The sequence below is a fragment of the Dendropsophus ebraccatus genome, chromosome 9 (genome assembly GCF_027789765.1).
Source record: "Dendropsophus ebraccatus isolate aDenEbr1 chromosome 9, aDenEbr1.pat, whole genome shotgun sequence".
Lineage (NCBI taxonomy): Eukaryota > Metazoa > Chordata > Amphibia > Anura > Hylidae > Dendropsophus > Dendropsophus ebraccatus.
Window position 1 is genome coordinate 80184921 of NC_091462.1, and position 21396 is coordinate 80206316.

General features: G+C 42.4%; 1 protein-coding gene across 3 annotated transcripts in view; it reads left to right on the top strand.

Moving 5' to 3' along the window:
• PDXDC1 (pyridoxal dependent decarboxylase domain containing 1) overlaps positions 1 to 21396 on the top strand; it is a 51222-nt gene that overhangs the window by 10508 nt on the left and 19318 nt on the right. For 2 of the 3 annotated variants that reach the window (XM_069983701.1, XM_069983699.1), the window contains 9 exons: positions 6144 to 6217; positions 6466 to 6534; positions 12561 to 12641; positions 14141 to 14290; positions 15428 to 15617; positions 17199 to 17267; positions 19090 to 19168; positions 19731 to 19815; positions 21118 to 21166. In XM_069983701.1, coding sequence (XP_069839802.1) covers positions 6144 to 6217; positions 6466 to 6534; positions 12561 to 12641; positions 14141 to 14290; positions 15428 to 15617; positions 17199 to 17267; positions 19090 to 19168; positions 19731 to 19815; positions 21118 to 21166 — 846 coding nt within the window. The remainder of the gene's footprint in view (positions 1 to 6143; positions 6218 to 6465; positions 6535 to 12560; positions 12642 to 14140; positions 14291 to 15427; positions 15618 to 17198; positions 17268 to 19089; positions 19169 to 19730; positions 19816 to 21117; positions 21167 to 21396) is intronic. The other variant, XM_069983700.1, reaches the window with a different exon arrangement.

Below are 21396 nucleotides of genomic sequence, written 5' to 3' on the forward strand. Positions count from 1 at the left end.
TTATGAGCAATACTGTGATTGCTTATAGGGATCAATGTAGTACCTATGTATTGCATTGATCAATTTTCTCTTCATTCGAATGTTTCAGGCTGCTGCAGACAGCCTGAAACAATCACAGATTCAGGGACTACGACGGAAGCCAGAAGGGGACCCACACTGTAAGTTTGATGGATTAGCTTGCTACGATGCGATCGCAGCAAGCTGATCCCATCACTAGACCACTGGCTATAGTGTCATTTAAAGGCATTTAAATGGTTAATTATCCGGCACAAACAATTGGGTCATGGCGGCTAATAACTGCGGATGTCATAATGTGTTAAGGGATTAAATTAAAACAAACCTAAACGTGTTTTCTGGGATAAAAATTTTGAGAGTTTATCCTCTTGATAAGCCATCAATATCAAATTGGTGAAGGGCCAACTGCTGGCATCCCTACCAATCTGCTGTTTGAAGAGGCCTGGACCTGTTAGTGGTTTACATGGCTCTGTGCATAGACTAAGGCTGTGCAGGCATAATAGGAATTATAGTTCTGCAACATCTGGAATGAAGATTCCAGCTGTTCCTCACCACTGGTTTAAAGGGTAAATAAGCACCTGTCCCCTTTTCTTGCTTGCGTTTCTTTGTCCAGTCTTTTTATCCTGTTATTCAATAAAATGAGTATTTTTAGATTGACCTGAAAGTCACTTGTGAGTCATTGTTCCTGTTTTAAAGAGAAACTGATCAAGGCTGCAGTGCAGCCTTAGGCCAGGGACATATATAGAGAAACACACCCATCACATAATCACAATCTCAAGTGTCCACCCCTGGTGCCAATTCAATCAACAACATCCTCCCACCCCAGGACAGAAAGGCCAGATTTGTGCGCTACAGTACAGAGGAATAGGTTGAAGCTTCTTGGTCCCAGTGCAGAATCTGTAGCCACCCCAACCCCCTGAATTAGGCTATGTTTGCCCACTGTTTTTAAATCTTTTTGCTTATATAGTGCAGCATGGGATATTATAATGTAGAGGTTCTTATGCTTACCTTTTTCATAGCTGATGTGCTAGGCATGGGTTTTTAGCCATACTGATTTCTATTTCCCCACTGATTTTCTAATACCTACATTTCCCATGAATCCACTGTATTTGCTAAAAGAGGAGGGTTGAGTTTCATCACTGTAGCACCCCTGAAGAGATCATCTGGTGATCTAATCGCTGTCTGCTCAAGCTTGTTTTGAGTTGTTTTTTTTTCTCTTAGGGTAGCTTCACACGGGCGGGCTCGCAGCGAGATTCTCGCTGCGAGCCCGGCAGGTCCTGTCAGTTTCCATAAACTACATACTTGCTGCGGACCGCAGCGAGTATGTAATTGTACCGCGCTTAACCCCTTCTACTCCCGCCCGGCTCCCCCGCTGTAAGCAGCATACATTACCTGTCCTTGCTGCACGGGTCCGGCGTCCTGCTCTCCCGCCCGGCCAATCAGTGGCTGCGGCTGGGCAACACACTAATTGGCCGGACGGGAGAGCAGGACGCCGGACCCGAGCAGCAAGGACAGGTAATGTATGCTGCTTACAGCGGGGGAGCCGGGCGGGAGTAGAAGGGGTTAAGCGCGGTACAATTACATACTCGCTGCGGTCCGCAGCAAGTATGTAGTTTATGGGAACTGCCAGGACCTGCCGGGCTCGCAGCGAGAATCTCGCAGCGAGCCCGCCCGTGTGAAGCTACCCTTATTCAGAATGTTCTTTAAAGAAATATTGCCATGAGCTGAAGTGATTTTACCTATAATCACTATTAACATGTTTTATAAAGTCTCAAAAAGTAAAAAAAAATATGTTTTCAATGTGTGCAATTGCAGTAAAGAAAAAAAAACTATTTCCCTGCAATTCCAGGAAAATCTTGTCAAATACACAATGTGTGAATACAGCATTTGAGGAGGCTGATCCCATAGAGATAGCAGCAGCAGCAGCAGCAGCAGCAGCAGCAGCAGCATACAGATCCCAGTGGAGAGAGCAGGGAAGAGGAGGGGACTTGGAGCAGGTGATTATATCATCCTGCAGTTTACAATTGGCAGAACCTGCAGAGACCACTTCCTCTGACACATGAAACACTGTGATTTTCAGTGGGTCAGGCTGTGATTACATGACCCAGGACTATTGTGCATGATATGGGCAAGAAAAAAGTTGTCTTATAGCCCAGAATACAGTGTGGGGTAGAGATGAGCGAATTTACTGTACAAATTAAGGAAAGCACTTTGTTGGCTCAACAGTCGGCTTAGCAGTTGGTTGCCTTTAAATGCCGTGCCACTCCAGGTGCCTGGGAAAGCTGGATCCAGGGTGAATAGCTCATCCATACATTTTTGCCAGATATATAAACTGTAATAGTGCAGGACATTAAGTTTGTGAACATCCTATCCTGACCGCACATGAAATAAAAATAATAATAACCTTTACATTATTAGTTATACAGTAATGTGACCCAGATACCTGCTACAGATAATCCATCTATTTTGTGAGTACAGGATGGCCTGAGAAAGATGAGCCATAATTACTGTATTATGTAAGCTATGGTAACCATTCTGGTGACTATATATTTAGACAAGAAGGTTCACATTTTATTTTCTTAGTTTTCTGTAGATTATGGTTCATGTGTTATGTGTATTATGAAAAAAACAAACATTTTAGCTTATTATATATGTCAGATTTTTTCTTGTTCTTATAATTCAGCGTGCACACTGATTGAACTGGGATTTAAATGGCACTAAAGATTATTGGCATTGCTTAAAGCGGCTCTGTACCCACAATCTGCCCCCCTCCCCCAAACCACTTCTACCTCCGGATAGCTGCTTTTAATCCAAGATCTGTCCTGGGGTCCGTTCAGCAGGTGATGCAGTTATTATCCTGAAAAACAACTTTTAAACTTGCAGCCAGTGCCAAACGGGAGTATCTGTGCCCTAACTTTGTACCACCCCTCCATCCCTCCTCCCGACCCTCTTCATCATTAGGAATGCTCCAGGCAGATTGCCTCCTTTTCCCCATCTGTGTCAGCCCGGCACATGGGCTGGATCGTTAAGCACCTGTGCAATGTTCAGCATGGAGAAAATGTTCCAGTGGAATTCCTAATGATGAAGAGGGTGGGGAGGAAGGACTGAGGGGTGGTGCAAAGTTAGGGCACAGATACTCCCGTTTGGCACGGGCTGCAAGTTTAAAAGTTGTTTTTTAGGACAATAACTGCATCACCTGCCAAACGGACCCCAGGACAGATCTTGGATTAAAAGAAGCTATCTGACGGTACAAGTGATTTGGGGGGAAGGGTCAGATTGTGGGTACAGAATCGCTTTAAACTAACCAATCACATTCCAGCATTTATATTATTCCTGTTCAGGCATGTCCAAAGTCCGGCCCGCGGGCCATTTGCGGCCCGCGTTCCAAACTTTTACGGCCCCCCCAGGTATCCGGCAGCAACAGATACCTTGCGCCACGCCACTCTAGTGCACAGAAAAGGAAAGCCGAAATCTCGCGATGTCCGAGATTTCGGCTTTCCTTTCCCGTGCACTAGAGCAGTGTTTTTCAACCAGTGTGCCGCGGGCGCCGTCCCCCTCACCTACTGGCCCGGACGTGCTCCTCCAATCAGGGGAGACCAGGAGCGTGGTGCGCCACGCACCACGCTCCCGGTCTCCCCTGATTGGAGGAGCACATCTGGGCCAGTAGGTGAGGGGGACGGCGCCCACGGCGAGCATCTCAAGGAAGGTGAGCAGGGATGGGAGAGAAACAGGAGAGAAGCAGGGGGGAGAGAAACATGGGGATGGGGGAGAAGCAGGGGGGAGAGAAACATGGGGATGGGGGATAAGCAGGGGGGAGAGAAACATGGGGATGGGGGAGAAGCAGGGGGGAGAGAAACATGGGGATGGGGGAGAAGCAGGGGGAGAGAAACATGGGGATGGGGGAGAAGCAGGGGCAGAGAAACATGGGGATGGGGAGAAACGGGGATGGGGAGAAACAGGGGAGAGAAGCAGGGGGGAGAGAAACATGGGGATGGGGAGAAACGGGAGAGAAGCAGGGGGGAGAAAAACATGGGGATGGGGGAGAGAAACAGGGATATCCCTTTTGTGTTTATCGAAACAGGCCCAGGTTTCACACTGAGTGAGTATAAATACATTTAGAATCTATATTATTAACTATATGTATAATATGTACTGTTTTAGTGTCATTTTGTGCCATTTTGGTTGGTGGTGTGCCCCGGGATTTTTTAAGTATAAAAATTATGCCGTTTTCAATAAACTTTGTAAAAAAAAGTTTATTTGCATTCATTTTAATGGTCCAAAAAAATGTCAAGCAAAATGGTCGGCCCTTGCACATGTTCACTTCATCAAATTTGGCACTCTTCGAAAAAAGTTTGGACATGCCTGCTGTAGTTGGAGAATGGAAGAAGGAATCTGATTGGTTAATATAGGCCACAACATTTTTGTTTACATCAGGTTTTATATGTGATGGCTGATATTTCTATACAATCCCAGAAGCCAGACAGCCAACATGCTTAGAACATTGTTACTGACAGCTGGCACCCAACCTGTTTTTTCTTTTAAAGTCTGCGCCTACACAGCAGCCTGGGGTCAACAGTCATTAGGTAAGAATGAGTTTTTCACTTCCTCATGGGAGGTTGAGGGAGGAAAAGATAGGGAGGGGGCAGATAGGTGATTGAAGCATATTAGGTGCTTGACCCCCGGACGAAGGCAACAAACGCGCGTCGGGGTGGTGGCGTCTTGGAGGAGTTACATGACAAACGGACCTCTAAGGTAGTTTACTTGCTGGATCCCCAGAATTTGTGGGGTAATAACAATAACAAATAGGTGGACTATAGGATTAATGTTACGACATATGCTAACTTAAATTATATGCACTAGCACTTTGGCATTGTAATATAACATTTTTTAGCAGTATTTATTGTGTATTGCACGTTATCCATCTATAAGATGACTTATGTTGTAGGTCAGGGATTGCAGCAAATAGTATGAGTAAAATAAATTAAGAACCACCTCCGGGATAGCCACCGTTCTTTTTAATGTTAGGTTTTCTCTCTTTTTATGAATTGTTTTAAATATATGTACTCAATAAAGATCAAATTTTCTTGCTACGTAAGTTCAGCATTTTACTTTTTTTTTTTTTTTTTGTGAAAATTGTTAGTAAAGCTGTAGTAGCAGCAGGGTGGCTGCATGCAAATATCTGACCATAGCATACACAATAAAACACAGGATACTGCATTTAGACAAAAGTGTGAATAACTTTGTAATGTGTTTCAATTACTGGGAAAAAGCTTTTCGCTGGAGTACCCCTTTTAAGGGCTGTATTTCATGGCACAATAATCACTGTAAATGAGCGCCAATCCACTAGATCAAAACTCATTTACTGAGCGCCTATCACAGCTCGACCATCATGCAGCAAGGGCTGTGTGTGTGTGTATAATATATATATATAATCTCGTTGGCGATGTCCATACAGCCCTTGCCTTTAGTGTAAAATAATAAAGTATATACACACCCTTCCACGCTCCCTGGTGCTTATGCCTGCTCCATGGTATCTTCCTGGCTTCTGCCTGGTCCTTGCAGCCACCATGAGAGCTGCAGAGCTGATCTCTGAAGTGACAGGCTGCTCATTCAATCAAAAGCCACGGTGCTGTCCCTGTTGGCCAGTGATTGGCTGAGGGGCTTGTCACTTCAGAGACCGTCTCTGAAATTCCATCAGTGGACAGTGGACAAAAGCCAGGTAGACACCAGGGAGCAGGCAAAAGCGGGGAGAGGTATGTATATACTTTTTTATTTTCTATACTATTTTCTTTACACAATTATGAGCTGTCAACCACACATCACTATTACACGTACCAATGCGCGGACGGCGGCCAATGATTTCAGGCCAGGACCAGAGGGCACAATCAGCCGATGATCGTTGTCTTTATAACATGGAGCGATAATCGATTATCACTCGTGTTATAGGGCTCTAAGGACACCTATCACGTAGAGGCTTATGAGGGCAAAAAAATCCTGCACATATTAAAGAACCTGATAGTGTTCTGGTGATTTGCTTTGCTATTATATTGCTATGCTGTTACTGTACCATATGCTATGATCTTCTTACAAACTATATTCAATTTTACCCTGTTTTTAACCTTTTGTAGATGATGGATCCAACCTTAGCAGAAATGGGGAAGAATCTTAATGAAGCAATGAAGATGCTAGAAGATGGACAAAAGTTTGTATATTTATATATACATGTATGGGTATATATGACTGGGTATAAAATGATTAAGTCTAGCTTTACGTAAGTGTAGTGCTGCTGGTCCGCGTGTTGCACAGTCCATCCGGGATGTATGAAGTTGTCCTTGTAAGGGTAACTTGGGATGAAGTGAAAGGGTCATAATATAAGGGTCTACCACGTACTGAATACTTGCACAATGGTTTTCTTCAGATGTATAATGCATTGTATCATGTTATTAATAGGTCGGCAGAAGAAGAGAGAGACACCAAGAAATACACAAGAAAAGATATACCTGGACCACTTCAAGGAAGGTGGGTAGTAATGCTTACTTCGGGCAGTGTTGGGCACCCTAGAGTCTGGTGACTGTATGGCATATATTGCAGCCTTAAAACACTTTATTGGCATGGGTTTTCACTCTTTGTATCCATCACCATCCAACATTATCCAATCTTCCCATCTTTCCGCTCACCGTGCACATCTGTTTCCTCTGTTTCCCACCAACAGTGCTCCAATACCAGATTGCTTTTTGACAAATTGAAAAGCTTTTATTACAATTCCAAAACTATACAATGCTGATTTCACTGAATACTATGACATACTGTGACAAGCAGATATCATGATCTGTATGTACTGATCTTAGCTAAGCTATAAAATCTAGACTAAACATCTGAAATAGCCCACAGCATTGTCCAAGCTTAAACAGAAAGGTAAGAAGGCAACAGAAAATGAAGAGTCGGCTGACCACCTTTTTTTTCTGTTTTTTTTTTTTTTTCTGTTTTTTTCTTTGAGTTTCCCAATAAACATCATACTTGGATTGACCAAGCATTGAACATGTCTGATCTTTCTCTTTCCTGCATACCACATGTTGAGTGACATTGAGGTGCCCTCTATACATACATTGCAGTATTTTCATGCCAGAAAGGAAAAAAAGGGATGCCATTATTTATTTATTTTATTTCTAATCGCATTATCAAAGATGGTGTTGCTGATGCTTGGATTAGTTCTCCAGTGATCAGATGTCTACCCTATGTACTGCACTGTATTGGCATTACCATGTCAGCACTGTTATGTAATCCCTATGTCCTCATCTTCTGGATTGGCTGACATGTAAGGAAAAAAGTGGATAGGAGAAATAATTTACATGCTAACCATATAGTGTGATTGGATCTGTACTGAATAGCCCCACTATAACCTCTTTTTGCATTATGAAGGCAATAGATTTAGGGAAAAGTCAAGAAGATTTTTAATATGGTGTACAGTAATAACTCAGTGTTCGAACCCATAAATTTTTGTCCTGTACTCGAACATTGTTTAGTATCTTAACAAAATCAGGGGGGATAACTGTAGTTCAGCTGACAGTTATTGATGTGTTCAGACACCAAGGGTACATGAGTGAGGATTCTCATCATAATGACAGGAATGCCTGCTCTGAAAGCGGTGGACTTTGGCCGGGCATTGGGGGGTGCCCTTGGCAAATGGTGACCCAGAGCTCCTACACAGTAATTTCCTCCCTGTCTGTGAAGGGAAAATGTCACTGTGCACAGAGCTCTGTGTTGGCCCGATACACTTGCCAACAGCCACCTGACAGTCCACTGGCCCCCAACAACTAGCAGATATGCATAAAACTGTTCAAGCAGTCTATTTAGTGCAGGAAAGCAGCCTTGGAGCGCCTGTATGGTAAGGTCCTCCCTCTCCAGGCAGCCTGCATGCTGCATAGAAGACATGCCAGCTGCCTGTAGAGGGAGGATGTCATTGTGCAGGAGCTCCGGGGCTGTTCCCCTGCACTAAATGAACTGCTGGTACAGTCCATTTAGTGCAGGAGGAGGAAGGACATCACTCTGCAGCAGCTCCAGGTCACCATTCGCCAAGGGTACCTCAAAATGGCAGGGAGCCCCTCCCTGGCTGCCAACTATTTGGTTTAGAGCGATGATTCCCGTCAATATGACGGGAATCCCCGCTCTGTTGGCCCAGGAGCTCTGCACCTCACCCATGGAGTGTAAAAAAAACGACTAAACACATTTACATTGATCCTATGGTAACACACAGCTCTCTTCTGGAACTGCTTGGTTCTGGAACAGATTGTGTTCAAGAACAGAAGTATTGCTGTGTGTGTGTGTGTGTGTGTGTGTGTATACATACAAACACATATATATACATATAGTATGTGTTTTGGCTAACAATCTAAAGGCTTGTTAGCCAAAAATTGTCCACTGTTTTCAGCATCAGCTAGGTTGAGGGGAAAAAAATATATATATTTCACTCAGCCAACTGATGCTGATAATGACCAACGCTCATAGACTTTAATTTATTTTCATTTCGTACAGCGTAATAGCTATATGGAGGATGTGTTTCAGCTAATAAACCTTCATCAGCTCAATGCCTTCGGCTTGTTTGCTAAAACACGTCCACCATGTATCTATTGGATTTATGCTCCACTGAATAAATAAGCATCCACGAACATTGGTGAGTGCCTAGTCTCTCTCTTTACTACTGTTTGGACTTTTCTACCTCCTGCACCACAGCTCCACAGAGTACTGTCTCTCTCCTATACATAGATGCTAAAAATTAGTCCCTAAAAATTGTGCTTGACTGAAATATCTAATGATCGGGTTGAGGTAAGCGGCTGCTGTGTAACACTAGTCTCCTGTGACCGTTCAGACCCAGAGGGGATATACACCACACAGTAACCAGCAGCCAAATGTTTACTTACAAAAAACACTAGAAAAACTGAAAGAACTTTTCTTTCTCCTCTCTTTCTCTGACGGTGGGTTGTGGTGGGGAGGGTATGGGTACTAATTATGTGATTTATGAATTATTTACAATGTATGTATAATATTTGTGCATGCATGCCGTTTTTAATTTGATTTATAAAAAAAAAAAACAGAAAAAAACCCTGATTTTTAGAGGCTGCTATAAACTATATCACTTGCTTAGTTTTCTTTGTTGTTATGTTTGTGATGGAGGGATAAACCACTGCTGCATGAAACCTTTTACGGTGCTGAATAAAGGCTATATCCACCTTTGCGGACATTTTCTTTCTTCAAGATGAAGCAACCTCGCAAATAAGCTAAATATGCCTATGTAGTCTGATCCTGCAATAATGCTGCTTTTTATATGTTTGTCAGACGAAAAGAGAGCATGACTGCATGATCTGACCGTAATTTCCTGCATGCAGACTCTTTGTACACCTCCTCAGGAAAACTTGTCTCTAATAATATAGTGATTTAAAGGAGAACTCTGGGCTGTAATTCTTTTTGGCAGTGTTCTCCTTTAAAGAGACAGTGGAGGTTACAGTGATTGGGATTATGGGGAGAGCTGGTTAGAGCACACTGCACATTTCTACAGCTCCATCTAGAGAAGAGCGCACTAACTCAGCACAGGTATAGGGAGGAACCAAACATTTATGCCCCTTTCACACCTCTGTGGCCATTTTAGGAAAAACTAATCAGGGCGCCTTTCAGGAGGCTTTAGGAAGCCAACACTGTTTCCTTATTGTAAAAATAGAGGAAAGAAAAACATATTTGTCTGCAGCGGTGACCTCCTCCAGCTTCCTCTGTCTCTGTCTGACGTCACTCTTGCTGCAATGCTGGGGGGAAAAAGTGGCCTCTTGTGGCCAGATGCATAATGCTGCCCCCGACCAGAAGAGTGATGAGAGGGTCGGGAGCCAATGGTTTCTCTCAAACATAGCGCCACATTTAACTATATGCACTCCTGATTAGTGTAAATACAGTTAAAGGGCTGTCCTCAACATTCCGGACAGTTTCCGGATGCGCATCCTATCTGCCATTTACACTTTTTTTTTTTTTTTTTTTTTTTTTTTTTTTTTTGGGGGGGGGGAACCCCTAAAGGTTGTATGTGCCCAATAGAACACTATGGCTCAGGAAATCCTGAAATGTGAAAGGGGCCTTAGAGTTCCTTAAAAAAAAAAAACTAAATAAAAATGAATGCTCTCTATGCAGACACGGTCACAGATTTTTCCTTTTTAGAAATCTTTTTATTGAGTATGTAAATGCACACAATCATTGTGCTACAAGAAATCTGAATCATTTCAATCTCTGCTAATGCCAATAGTGTTTACCCTAACAGGATTACGTGGACAATATTATAGACTGCACCAAAACTTCTGCTTAGCACAGATGGCTACAAAGTATAATTACCTTTTGGTTTGTTAAAAAAAAAAAAATAGGATATATATATGGTCACAGATTTTTAATGACTGAAAGAAGTTGTTTCAGGTGCTTTTCACAAATACTCTCCTTGTATCTGACATTTCAGGAAGCATATTTTAGCCAAATGTCTCCTATATGGGTATGTTCAGTGTGACACTGCTTCTCTGTGGGAGAGATTACGCTCCTCCGCTGCTGCCGCTCTCCATTCAAGGAAGTGACATGTCACTTCCTTGAGCGGAGAGCAGCGGCAGCAGAGAAGCATGCTCTCTCCCATAGAATAGCAGTGTCACACTGAGGTGGTAATGACATGTGATAATACAACAATGCTGCCATCTTGCTGTGTTCTTGGCATCAAAGCCTTTACACCAAGGCCAGGTCATTTTAATTGGGTCAGTGGTTTTCTATTGTTTGAGAAATAAACAAAACCAGAAATGTAATGTTTCTTTTCCTATAGGACATGTCCTTGTGTGATGTCTGCAGAAAATGCTGACTGACTGTCTAGTTGGAGTTATTATATATTGTGTAAAAGCTTTGACGTGACTGATATATGACCCACTTGGTTTGCAGAGTTATATCATTTAGCTTGATGTATGGGATCAGATGTAGTCAGGAGATAGCGGCAACTTCTTTTGTAAGTAATTTTTGTAAGACCTCTGATCTATGACAGGTGGTCTGAAGTCACACAAGCCAGGGGTGTTTTCTATCATGGATGTGGTGCTGTACAGTTTATTTTCACAGGATAGGAGATGACTAGCTGATCAGTGGGAGTCCTCTGTTCTCGGGACCAGTGGGGGTGGCACCCTCACCAATCGACTAGTTATTACTTATCCACAAAACTTTTTGCATCTTTTAATATGCTGTATCTTACTGTATTTACTGTACAGTCCATGGAGCTCCATTTATCTGACTCAAAAATAGACTGGTATTTAAAGGGAACCTGTCACATTGAGTATGCGGCTCAATCTGTCAGCAGCATGTTTTACAGCAGGAGGAGCGGAGCTAATTGATATAGATTTTGTGGAAACGATTCAGCATAATTTTTTACATTTACTGTTCGAAACTCCTGCTCTCTATCTATGCGCACGAGTGGGTGGCCCAAATAAGTGAGTCTTTTCTATGTGAGTAACACCACCCACTGGACTTTTCAGCATAGAAAGAGCAGTTTTATTTATAATGACTTTTTGCACAAAATAACAAAGTTGTATAGAACAGGCTGCTCAGCTTCTCCTGCTGTATAACACGGTTCCAATAGTTTGGATAGCATTTTCATGGTGTCAGGTTCCCTGTAAATAGGAAATGTTCTGGTCTCTAAGATCTGTTACTAGAGAGCGCGTATTGCATGCAATGTATTAAAGAGAGTAAAGAGGCTCTGTCCATCTTCTGACCTGTACTTTGTAGTAAATATGTCTATTCCAAATGCCCTAGTAGACAGCCCTCCCCCCCCTCCATGTAGGCATCTGACCCTGTAGACGGCCCCCGTATTTATAAAAAAAAAAAAAAAAAAAAACACTCGCCTGGCTTGCAGTCCTCAGGCCACAAGTTATTTTCAGAAAGGGGAGCCTATGGCTCCTTGCTTTGTCAATGACAATGCTGCATCATGTCAGAGCTCATTACAAGCGCTTGAAGTTAAAACGCAAGGCCTTGGTTAACAGGGTGATGCCGCCAGTTCTGCTGTCTCCCTTCTAACTATAGGGGCGCCGTCTTAGGCCACAACTTCATGTAGCCTCATGGCAGAATCACCCATTGTAGGACCTACCAGAAATCTACAAGTAAATTGACAACTGGATATCACTAGATGGTGGTTGGCGTCTCTGCATTCTTACATGAAACATGTCCATCTGATGGGGAATTCTCCAATCCATTTGTTGAAAAAAATATTGGCACAATGTAGTTATAATCTAAAAAGATGCTCCAGCATTGTTGTTGAATGGGGAATACCAGTATTTACTGAAAAAAATGGGTCTGCAGGTCCAGTAGGTCCAGTATTTATATGTGTTCTCCGGCTCTCCCTAGCAGTGACTACTGGCAACCAGAATTTCATTTATTTCTGTCTCCTAAGGGATTTGTAGAACTCCTAACAGCAAAAAATATTGGGCATGAAAAGGACCTGATGTCTAAAGTTCGGTACTCATGTAAATAATAATTTTTTTTTTTTCAACCCATTTCAGTGGTCAAAACATGGTGAGCATTCTTCAGCTGGTGCAGACCCTTATGAATGAAGATGAAGAGGAGGAGTCACAATCTTTTCGGTAAGCATGGTGGCAGGTGAAGACTCTTGTGTGGCTGTTATTTGTTTTCTCAGCTAAATTTATTTTATTTGTCCTTATAGAAAACCTAGTTCTCTTAACAGCAGTATAATAATATGGCCTGTTTGCCCTCCTTGCGAAATGGTCCCATCTAGGTCTCACAGACACATACATAGCGGGGAGAGAAGCATGTGGTAACTCAGTTGTCTCCCTGATTGTTCTACTAATCGGTCAGGGTCTGAACACTCACTCTGTCTGATTTAAAAAACATGTCATGTCACTAGGACATGTCAAAAGTTTGCATGGTTTTGTTAGATTATCCCTTCAGATTGGTGACAATGTGATTGGAACTCACTGCTGTTATTGAGCCCCTGGGAGGTCCCCTCCATGGTGCACAGCAATTTCTCATTCTCACCATTTCAGGTGGTAGGACCAGAGCTGGACTGTTTGCCTCTAGCACACACACTTATTCCCTTTCTTAGTTGCCTGTCAAATCACAACACCGCACAGGACCTACTTATCTCTGCTATTCCAGGACATAGAGCGGGAGCACAAAACAGATTGGTACTGTGCTAAGCTGATTTACACAGTACATTACTGTAAGAGGCATGTGGGGGGAGAATGGGTTACAAATGCATTGGCTTTGCAAGTTGCTATGTGAGTAGAACTGAAACAGACAGCAGCACAGCAAGGAATGGGTCACTGAAATGATGCTGAGACTAAAGAGAGGGGTAGGTTGGATGCTCAGTGCAGAACTGATTGCATGTAGGAGCACAGCAAGCAAGGGGGTTACACTAGGCACTAAAACAGCTTCTACTACTGTTGGTGTGTGTGTCTGTATGTGGTCTCTTATTTTCCCTCTGCAGATACTACCCTCTGTGTACATTGAGGGTGCTTTGGTTTGTGCGATCAGATCCTGCTATGGGTTCAGTCCTCTCTGGCACTACACACGATGCGGCCTGTGAAAAATGATGATGAACCAGGCAGCCTGCTAAATAAGCATTGCAGGGAAATCAATAAGGAGTTAATATTCCCCAAACTAAGAAGGATGGGCACTGTAACATATTACCTCTGCCCTCTTATCTGTCTGCTCTCCTGGAGAGGGGGGCTGATTCCAGCATAAATAGTTCAGTTCTGCCACCGTGTTCAGATGGCATAGAAGTGCTTTGTAATCCCATATATTATTAGATTTATGTGTCAGATTTACAGAGCTTATGTGCCACTCTAGTCCTCGCGGGCCTGTAATAGGTCAAGTATTAATGATATATTTGCCGGAGCTCAGAAATGTCAGTCACCGGGGCTGAGTCAATGACTCATCGTCCTATGCTCTTATCGGATGTATTGTTACAGTATAAACCAGGGATAAAAGGAACGTCACACATCAGGTTAGAGCCTTTGGCTCCCTTGTCTTGCCGCCTTAGTTACTCTGAATTTGATGTGTTGTGGAAGCTGGATAACTGCATTCAGGATGTAATATTTGTTACTGTGGTTTTATATTTTAGCAGAATTCAGAATGTCGGTGAACAAGGTCACATGGCGTTGCTGGGACATAGCCTGGCAGCATACATCTCTGTGCTGGACAAAGACAGGCTACGGAAACTCACTACAAGAATTCTTTCAGACACCACTTTATGGCTCTGTAGACTTTTCAGGTACTTTTACTGTTTGCCATTTATATGTGAGATCAGTACCATGATACATAAGGGCACTATTACACTGAGCCATTATCTACCAAATCAGGCAGATATCCCTGTGTAATAGAGATGGGGATCAGCTGATCGATGTCTTTAAACATTTTTAAAATCATCAGCCACCGCCCATGGATCTCCCTGTATGACAGGAGAAGCGCGGGCGACGACTGATTACAGGAAGGCCTGCACGATACTCGGCAAGTAGGCTCGGTAAGCAAGCACTGATCTAGCAGATTGGCGCTTACTAACAGTGCGGGGCTGGGAATTCAGGAAACTTAGGGCAGTGCTGCTCAAACTGTGAGGCGGGTCTCACCAGTGAGGCGTCCCTAGTTGTTGGTGAGACCCAGCTGGAGAGCCAGTTTTCACAAAAGTAACTATGATTTGCTTGGTCCTTTTGCTGTTTGCAAAAATCTCCATTTTAGCAACATTATTAATTTATTTTGTACTTGCTTAATTAGTATATAGAACGTGGGAGACGGGTGAAAGCTAGCCCTAGCATTATTTTTAGCTTTTAAATGGACTTTCACCACATATGGTGAGTCCCAGGCCCTATTAGTCAGTCTGGTGAGGCCCAGGCATTGCCTTGGTCTGTTGGGTGAGGCTCCAGTAGAAAAAGTTTGAGAAGCACTGACTTCCCATACTCAAGATTGCTGGGGGTCATGTAATCAGTTGAATCCAGCTGGAGAGCACTCATTGAAATGTATGTAAGCGAAGATGATGGGTTGGTGAGTATGATCCTTGTGTAATAAACCCTTGAGCCTCATAGACAGAAGAGTTAAAAGTAAAGCTTTGTAAAGAATACCCTATATTTGCAAAGCATTTACCAGGCTGCAAGCACTCCAGGTAACTATTTCTAACAGCATGAATGTTGGTGGGTTTTGTTGTAACAAAGAGCACAATGATTACTCAGGCTGGAGCTACTCATGATAAATTATACGGCAGTCCATCCTGAGTGCAACCCTAAGGTAGTATTATATAGTATGAAATAATTTGGTAAAGCAGATAAATATATGTAGCCACTGTATATAGGTATTGTGGATAATTCATGTTGGGTTACCGGGAATTAGGACAATTGACTCACTTGTTACTGTTTTACAGGTATGAAAATGGATCTGCATATTACCATGAAGATGATCGAGAGGGCCTGCTCAAAGTGTGCAGACTTGTCATTCACTCCTGCTATGAAGACTACACAACAGAAGGATTCAATGCTCTCTATAACAAGCAGCCTGTTATTTATATGAGTGCTGCTTCACGACCTGGACTGGGCCAGTACATCTGTAATCAGGTGGGAAGATGAGCTCATGGATCCTTTTCCCCCCAGTTGCATTCATGGCTCTTATGGGGCTTATAAAGTGAAATCTTCCAGCATCCATCACTAATACAAAGTTACTGAGCTTAGACTGGGTTCATAAAACACATGGACAGTACTTTTCTGGTGCATGTGGTGTTATGAAGCAAAAAGGCATGCCATTGTTTGAACATTTACTTGTGATTTTGGTTCTTTAAAGTAAATGGGTTTGCTGACCAAGTCAGTCTTGATCATGTGCGTACATTTAGCCTGCTCCTTCTAGCAATTGGTTGGGGTTTGAACACCTGGACTCTGACCTATTAAAACTTTTGACATGTCTCTGTGAAATGTGAAGGGTTATTAAAGGGACTGCACCCTTGTTAGTAGTCAGAGCTGGATGCATCATGTAGAAGTAAAGACATAACATATTTGGAGAGATTTACTATTGCTCACATCTCTGGCTTACTCAGGGGTGTAACTGTGACCTAGAGTAAGCTTTCTCATACGTGGTGTAAAAATTAATATGCAAAAAGAGAGCGCATGGAGCCTCATTCAAGAGTCTCAGGACTAGTCAGATATCCTTCTGGGAGGGACCCAGCCAAGGGGTGGCTCCTGTAGGGAAACCACCATATTAAGTGGTCCTACAAGACGAGGGAAAAACCAAGGTCAGGTATCTATCCACAGACAGCTGTTTCAGGGTGTTGCCCCTCATCCGCGTGGAGCAGAATTCTGACTAGGTAGGAGCAATGCCTAGTAGAGCCATAAGAGAAACAGATCACCGATCATAGGTGGTGTGACCTGATATTAGTATGAAGTGCACCAAATTTATTGAAAAGGGTCTAGTCTAAGTTTACACTGTCTAACCGAAGCAAATCTTTTGTTATAGTCTTAACTTGGTGCTTCTTGCCAGAAATGTTATGGTGCCCATGTAAGCTACTCCCTAGCCCTTCCAAACCAGTTCTTCTCAAATTGTGAGGCGCCCCCAAGTTGCTGGTGAGGTGCAGCCAGGGAGGTGGCTTTCATAAGTGACTATAAGCTGCACAGTCCTTTCCCTGGCTGCAAAAATCTCTTGTTTAGGAACATTTTGACCCATTTTGTACTTATTTAATGTTCTACAGAGATTAGGGGACATGAAGTGTAGACTGATCAATAGTTATTATTTTTACATGGACTTCGCCTACAGATGGTGAGGCCCCATTATCCTCTCAGTCAGTCTGGTGAGGCCCAGGTATCACTTAGCTCTGTTGGGTGAGGCTCTAGTAGAAAAGTTTGAGAAGTGCTGCTGTAAACCAGGCCCTCTTCTCTAAACTCTTTCCAGAACTGTCTAGTAAGATGCATAAAGTTTCTAATATATACAAAATGAATCTGACACAAGGCATGTATACTGGCTTACTTGGTACATATTGATCGAGATGGAATTCTCCCGCAATTTTTCATGAACCATGAGGAACAAAGGGTATGAAGAGTGTGTAAAAGGCTACTATAAAGCTACATATTTTAGATGTAGACATATAGGTGACATACATATACCATAGCTTTTTAGTAACAATACTTACATTTTTTTTTTGTTCTTTACAGCTTGGACTCCCATTATCATGCTTGTGCCGTGTGCCTTGTAATACAATGTTTGGATCCCAGCATCAGATGGTAAATTCTTGGTGCTTTCTATTAATTGTAGTACATATTTTGTTCATCTTTCATGTACAGTAGTATAGGGTCTGTTTTGGGTCCTGTTTAGAGATGAGCCCAACTTTCACATGCTTTGGTCCGTCTGAGCCTGAGTGTTTTTTGATTACTGGTGACTGAAGAAGTTGGACGCAGCCCTAGGGAGCCCTGGAAAACATGGATACAACCATAGGAAGAACTCTCAGGCTCGGACAGACCCCAGCATGCTTGAGTTGTGCTCATCTCTAGCCCTGTTTATTTTTATATGTTTGTAAGTGACATAGAAGGTTTGGTAGTTAAGGTTTGTCTGTTTGCTGATGACACAAAAGTGTGCAGTAGGGTTGATATTCCTGGTGGTGCCAGAAATACAGAAAAATTTTTAGCTAGTTTGCATCGGTCGGGATCCGGGTGCTGAGATACAATCTGAGTTCAGTTGGGGGAAAAAGCTGAAAATATTTCTTTACAGAAATAGTAGTAGATGCTGGAACTTCCAGCAGAAGTGGTTGGTAAATCTACAGTAAGTGAATGTAAACCTGCCTGGGATAAACATATATCAATCCTAAGATAATAAGAAGGGAAATACTAAAAGGGCAGACTGGATGGACCAGGGGTTCTTTTTTTGCCAACAGTCTTCTGTTTGTATTCAACCCATAGAATCGCAATTCTCTCTGTTAAAGGGGTTATCCAATGCTACAAAAACATGGCCACTTTCCCCCTACTGTTGTCTCCAGATTGGCTGGGGTTTTAAAACTCCATTAAAGTTCCATTGAAGTAAATGGAGCTTAATTGCAAACCACACCTGAACTGGAGACAACAGTAGGGGGAAAAAGTGGCCATGTTTTTGTAGCACTGGATAACCCCTTTAAAGATAATATAATGGTGAGGAAGCTGTAGGTTGGTATAAGGTGCAGGAATATACGGTTCCCTCCCTTTCTGCGCTATTCAGTGATTTTTGAGAGGGGATGCCACTAGTACAGCAGCAGATATGTGTATAAAGTGTTAGGAGTGTATCCTGTGACCTTACAGAGCCGGGTATAGTTCACTTTACAGCTTGATGGATGGGGAAAATGGATGTTTCTCTTGTTGCTTGACCTTTGCAGGGATCAAGCTGCAGAAACCAGTTATGCTTGGCAGTGTTAGGTCTCAGTTGACTAGTAGCCACATCTTATATTTGAACAGGTCTAAAAACTTAGAGGGAATCTGTCAGCTGAAATTCATGTTCAGAACTGCTTAGGTCAAGGAGACACAAGGTACCTTTTATACATCCAGCTGTGCTTCCAGGATGTATAGACATGCTTATATTCTGTGATACAAAAGGCTTTTCCAAGCTCCTGAATAGCTACAAGCTGGAAGGCCTCCTCTCTCCCTTCAGGATCAGATATGGGAGAGAGGAGTAAGGAGGTGTGACAGCTGGCTGAACTTGAGGAGCTCCAGGAAAGTCTCTGACTCTTTGTTCTATACTCTATTGAATAAAAGCATATCTTTATGTTCTGGAAGCATAGAAAGATATATAAAAACATTATATAGATAGAACAATTTGGAATTGTAACTTACAGATTTGCTTCAATGTCAAAGTTGCAAATTAAATGAATAGAAGTGTGATACAATGGACACAACTACTAACTGAGACTACATACTGTACAGCTAACGTTTCAGTTAAATTTGCTGGTATGCAAGATTTAGAAGTAGCTTAAAGTTTTCAATTTTTTTTTCTTTTTCACATATATTTATGGCAAAGTTGAAATGGCAAAGCAATCATTTTATTAGTCATTGATTGATTTCTTTTATGTCTCTGTTATTTTAGGATGTCGCATTACTAGATCGTCTTTTGAAAGAGGACTGTCAGTCTGGCAAGTTACCTCTCCTACTGGTGGCCAATGCAGGTGAGTTCACTTTAGGTCCTATACACTTTATACTTCTGTCGACAGAACCTGCTACTAGTAGCGTGTTCGGATGTCCGTATAAAGTGTGTGGGGAGATGTGGATATAGCATCGGAGGGAGTGATGGAATCATTGCTTGACCCCTTAGTTCTCAGAAAGAAAAGCTATTGCCAGAGTAGTCTGGCTGCAGCTTACTCTGCCCCATATAGAACACAGGCATATCCGTCTGTGTTGATTGTTCATGTGTATTGTATGTATTTGTGTATAAAGCCCTATTTAGAGACCTAGGTATGTCTTTATCCCACAGACTTCTCTGCATTGAATGTGTCTTTTTCGTGGACACATCCTAGCTATTTTCCTGATGCGTAGTGCATACAGTTAGTAGTAGTAGTTGTTGTTGTTGTTTTTGTTAGTGTGTAGCATTGTGGCCGTGATGGGGAAGGTGTCATTTATTGTATTAGATATCATGTCAGGTCTTTGTGGGAAAACTGGCTACAGGCCTGGGCCAATGATCCATTTTGTACACAGTATCTTGTAGTCACTTCTACACTTTGCATTTTGCAGGAACCCCTGGTGCAGGACATACAGACAAACTGGCAAGACTAAAGGAGTTGTGTGAGCAGTATCGTATGTGGTTGCACGTGGAAGGGTATGTCACATACATGGTATTTTATAAAATTTTTTCAGTGATATTGTCAAGATAGACTAAAAGAAGAGTTAGCTGAAGTAAAACACAAAAGGCCCTTTAGCTTACATTAAAGAATGTGAAACTGCTCCCTTACTGTGCTTGTTGTCTCACAGCTGCCTTGCTTTGGTCATATCAGACCAATACTTCCGCTCACTTTTTGTGATGACAATGACATTTAGACTCCTAAGAAGACTCTGCTTAGACCACATTTATTATGCAGAATAGGAAGTAATGGCACAATATCGGTTGGCTCCCGCCACCCCAACCAATCAGCTGTTTGAAGAGGCCGCAGTGACAGCTTGTTCGTACTGGTAAATGCCTGCTGTTTTGTAGTGGTAGTGTAAGGTATTACAGTATTGTCCCATTCACCCTCTTACACAGGCTGATTACCAGCTGAATTAGCATTCATAGATACCTATGTTGGTGCCTGCTTCCCTGCTCCTAGCCCTACTGTATGGGCGATACAGAATAGCCCTACTGTATTTGTACTTTGTTTGCATACTCTTCAACTACTAATGATGCACTTATTTATGACAATTAAAGCACATTATAAAGTAAATAGTACAATCCAAAGCCCTGGACTTTTATTGCATCTTAGTTAAAAATTACATGCAGCACCAATGTTTCAGCCAGGGACTGACTTTTTTCAGGCAATCAAAGTGCACATTATTTATATTATATAATATTTATGAGGGGTAAGATTGGTGGTCATCTCTGTGGCCAGTTACTGAGTTAGTCTCACTTGTGTTTCACTGCCTGGCTGGCAGTGACATCTGACTCATTGGCTCCATAGGCTAAGGGCCCCTTACATACACAAATTATCTGACAATTTTTTTGCAGCCAAAGCCAGGAACAGACTATAGACTTAAAACCGGTCATAAAGTAAAGACTGAGATTTCTCTTCAAATCCATTCCTGGCTTTGGCTGTAAAAATCTTTCAGATAATCCGTGTGTGTAAAGGGACCCTAATGAAGCAAACAAGTTGAATTTGATTGGCAGCCTGAGAGGGAAGCGCTTTGCTGCAATAACACAATGTTGTATAGTTTAGGTAATGACTGCTGAGCTTTTCAGGGACTTTGTCTTGTACTAAAAGCAAGCAATATATAGCTTTTTCTCCAGATTACTGTGAAAAGCAAACTGTTTCATACAGGAACTACATTTCATGCAAAATCCATGAAATATTTACTGCAAAAAGATTAGAGTCGGCTGGTAGGAAGCAATGAATATTTAATTGACATAAATATATTTTCTTTTCCTTTGCAGAGTAAATTTGGCTACATTGGCTTTAGGTTTTGTCAATGCTGCTGTGCTGGTAAGTGCATCCATCTTCACAGGTTCCCTTGTTGGTGAGACAAATGTATGTAATGGAGAAGAGCAGAATGTTTACTATGTTTAAATGTTATATTAGATGCTTTCAAAACAGAAAAAGCCTCCTCACTTGATCCAGTCCCCCACAGCGGCCATTCTGATGGTGCCTGGTCCCTGCTGCCCCCCACTTCCCCTCATGTGTCTGCCCTGCAGGAAATGCCCACTCAGCCAGTT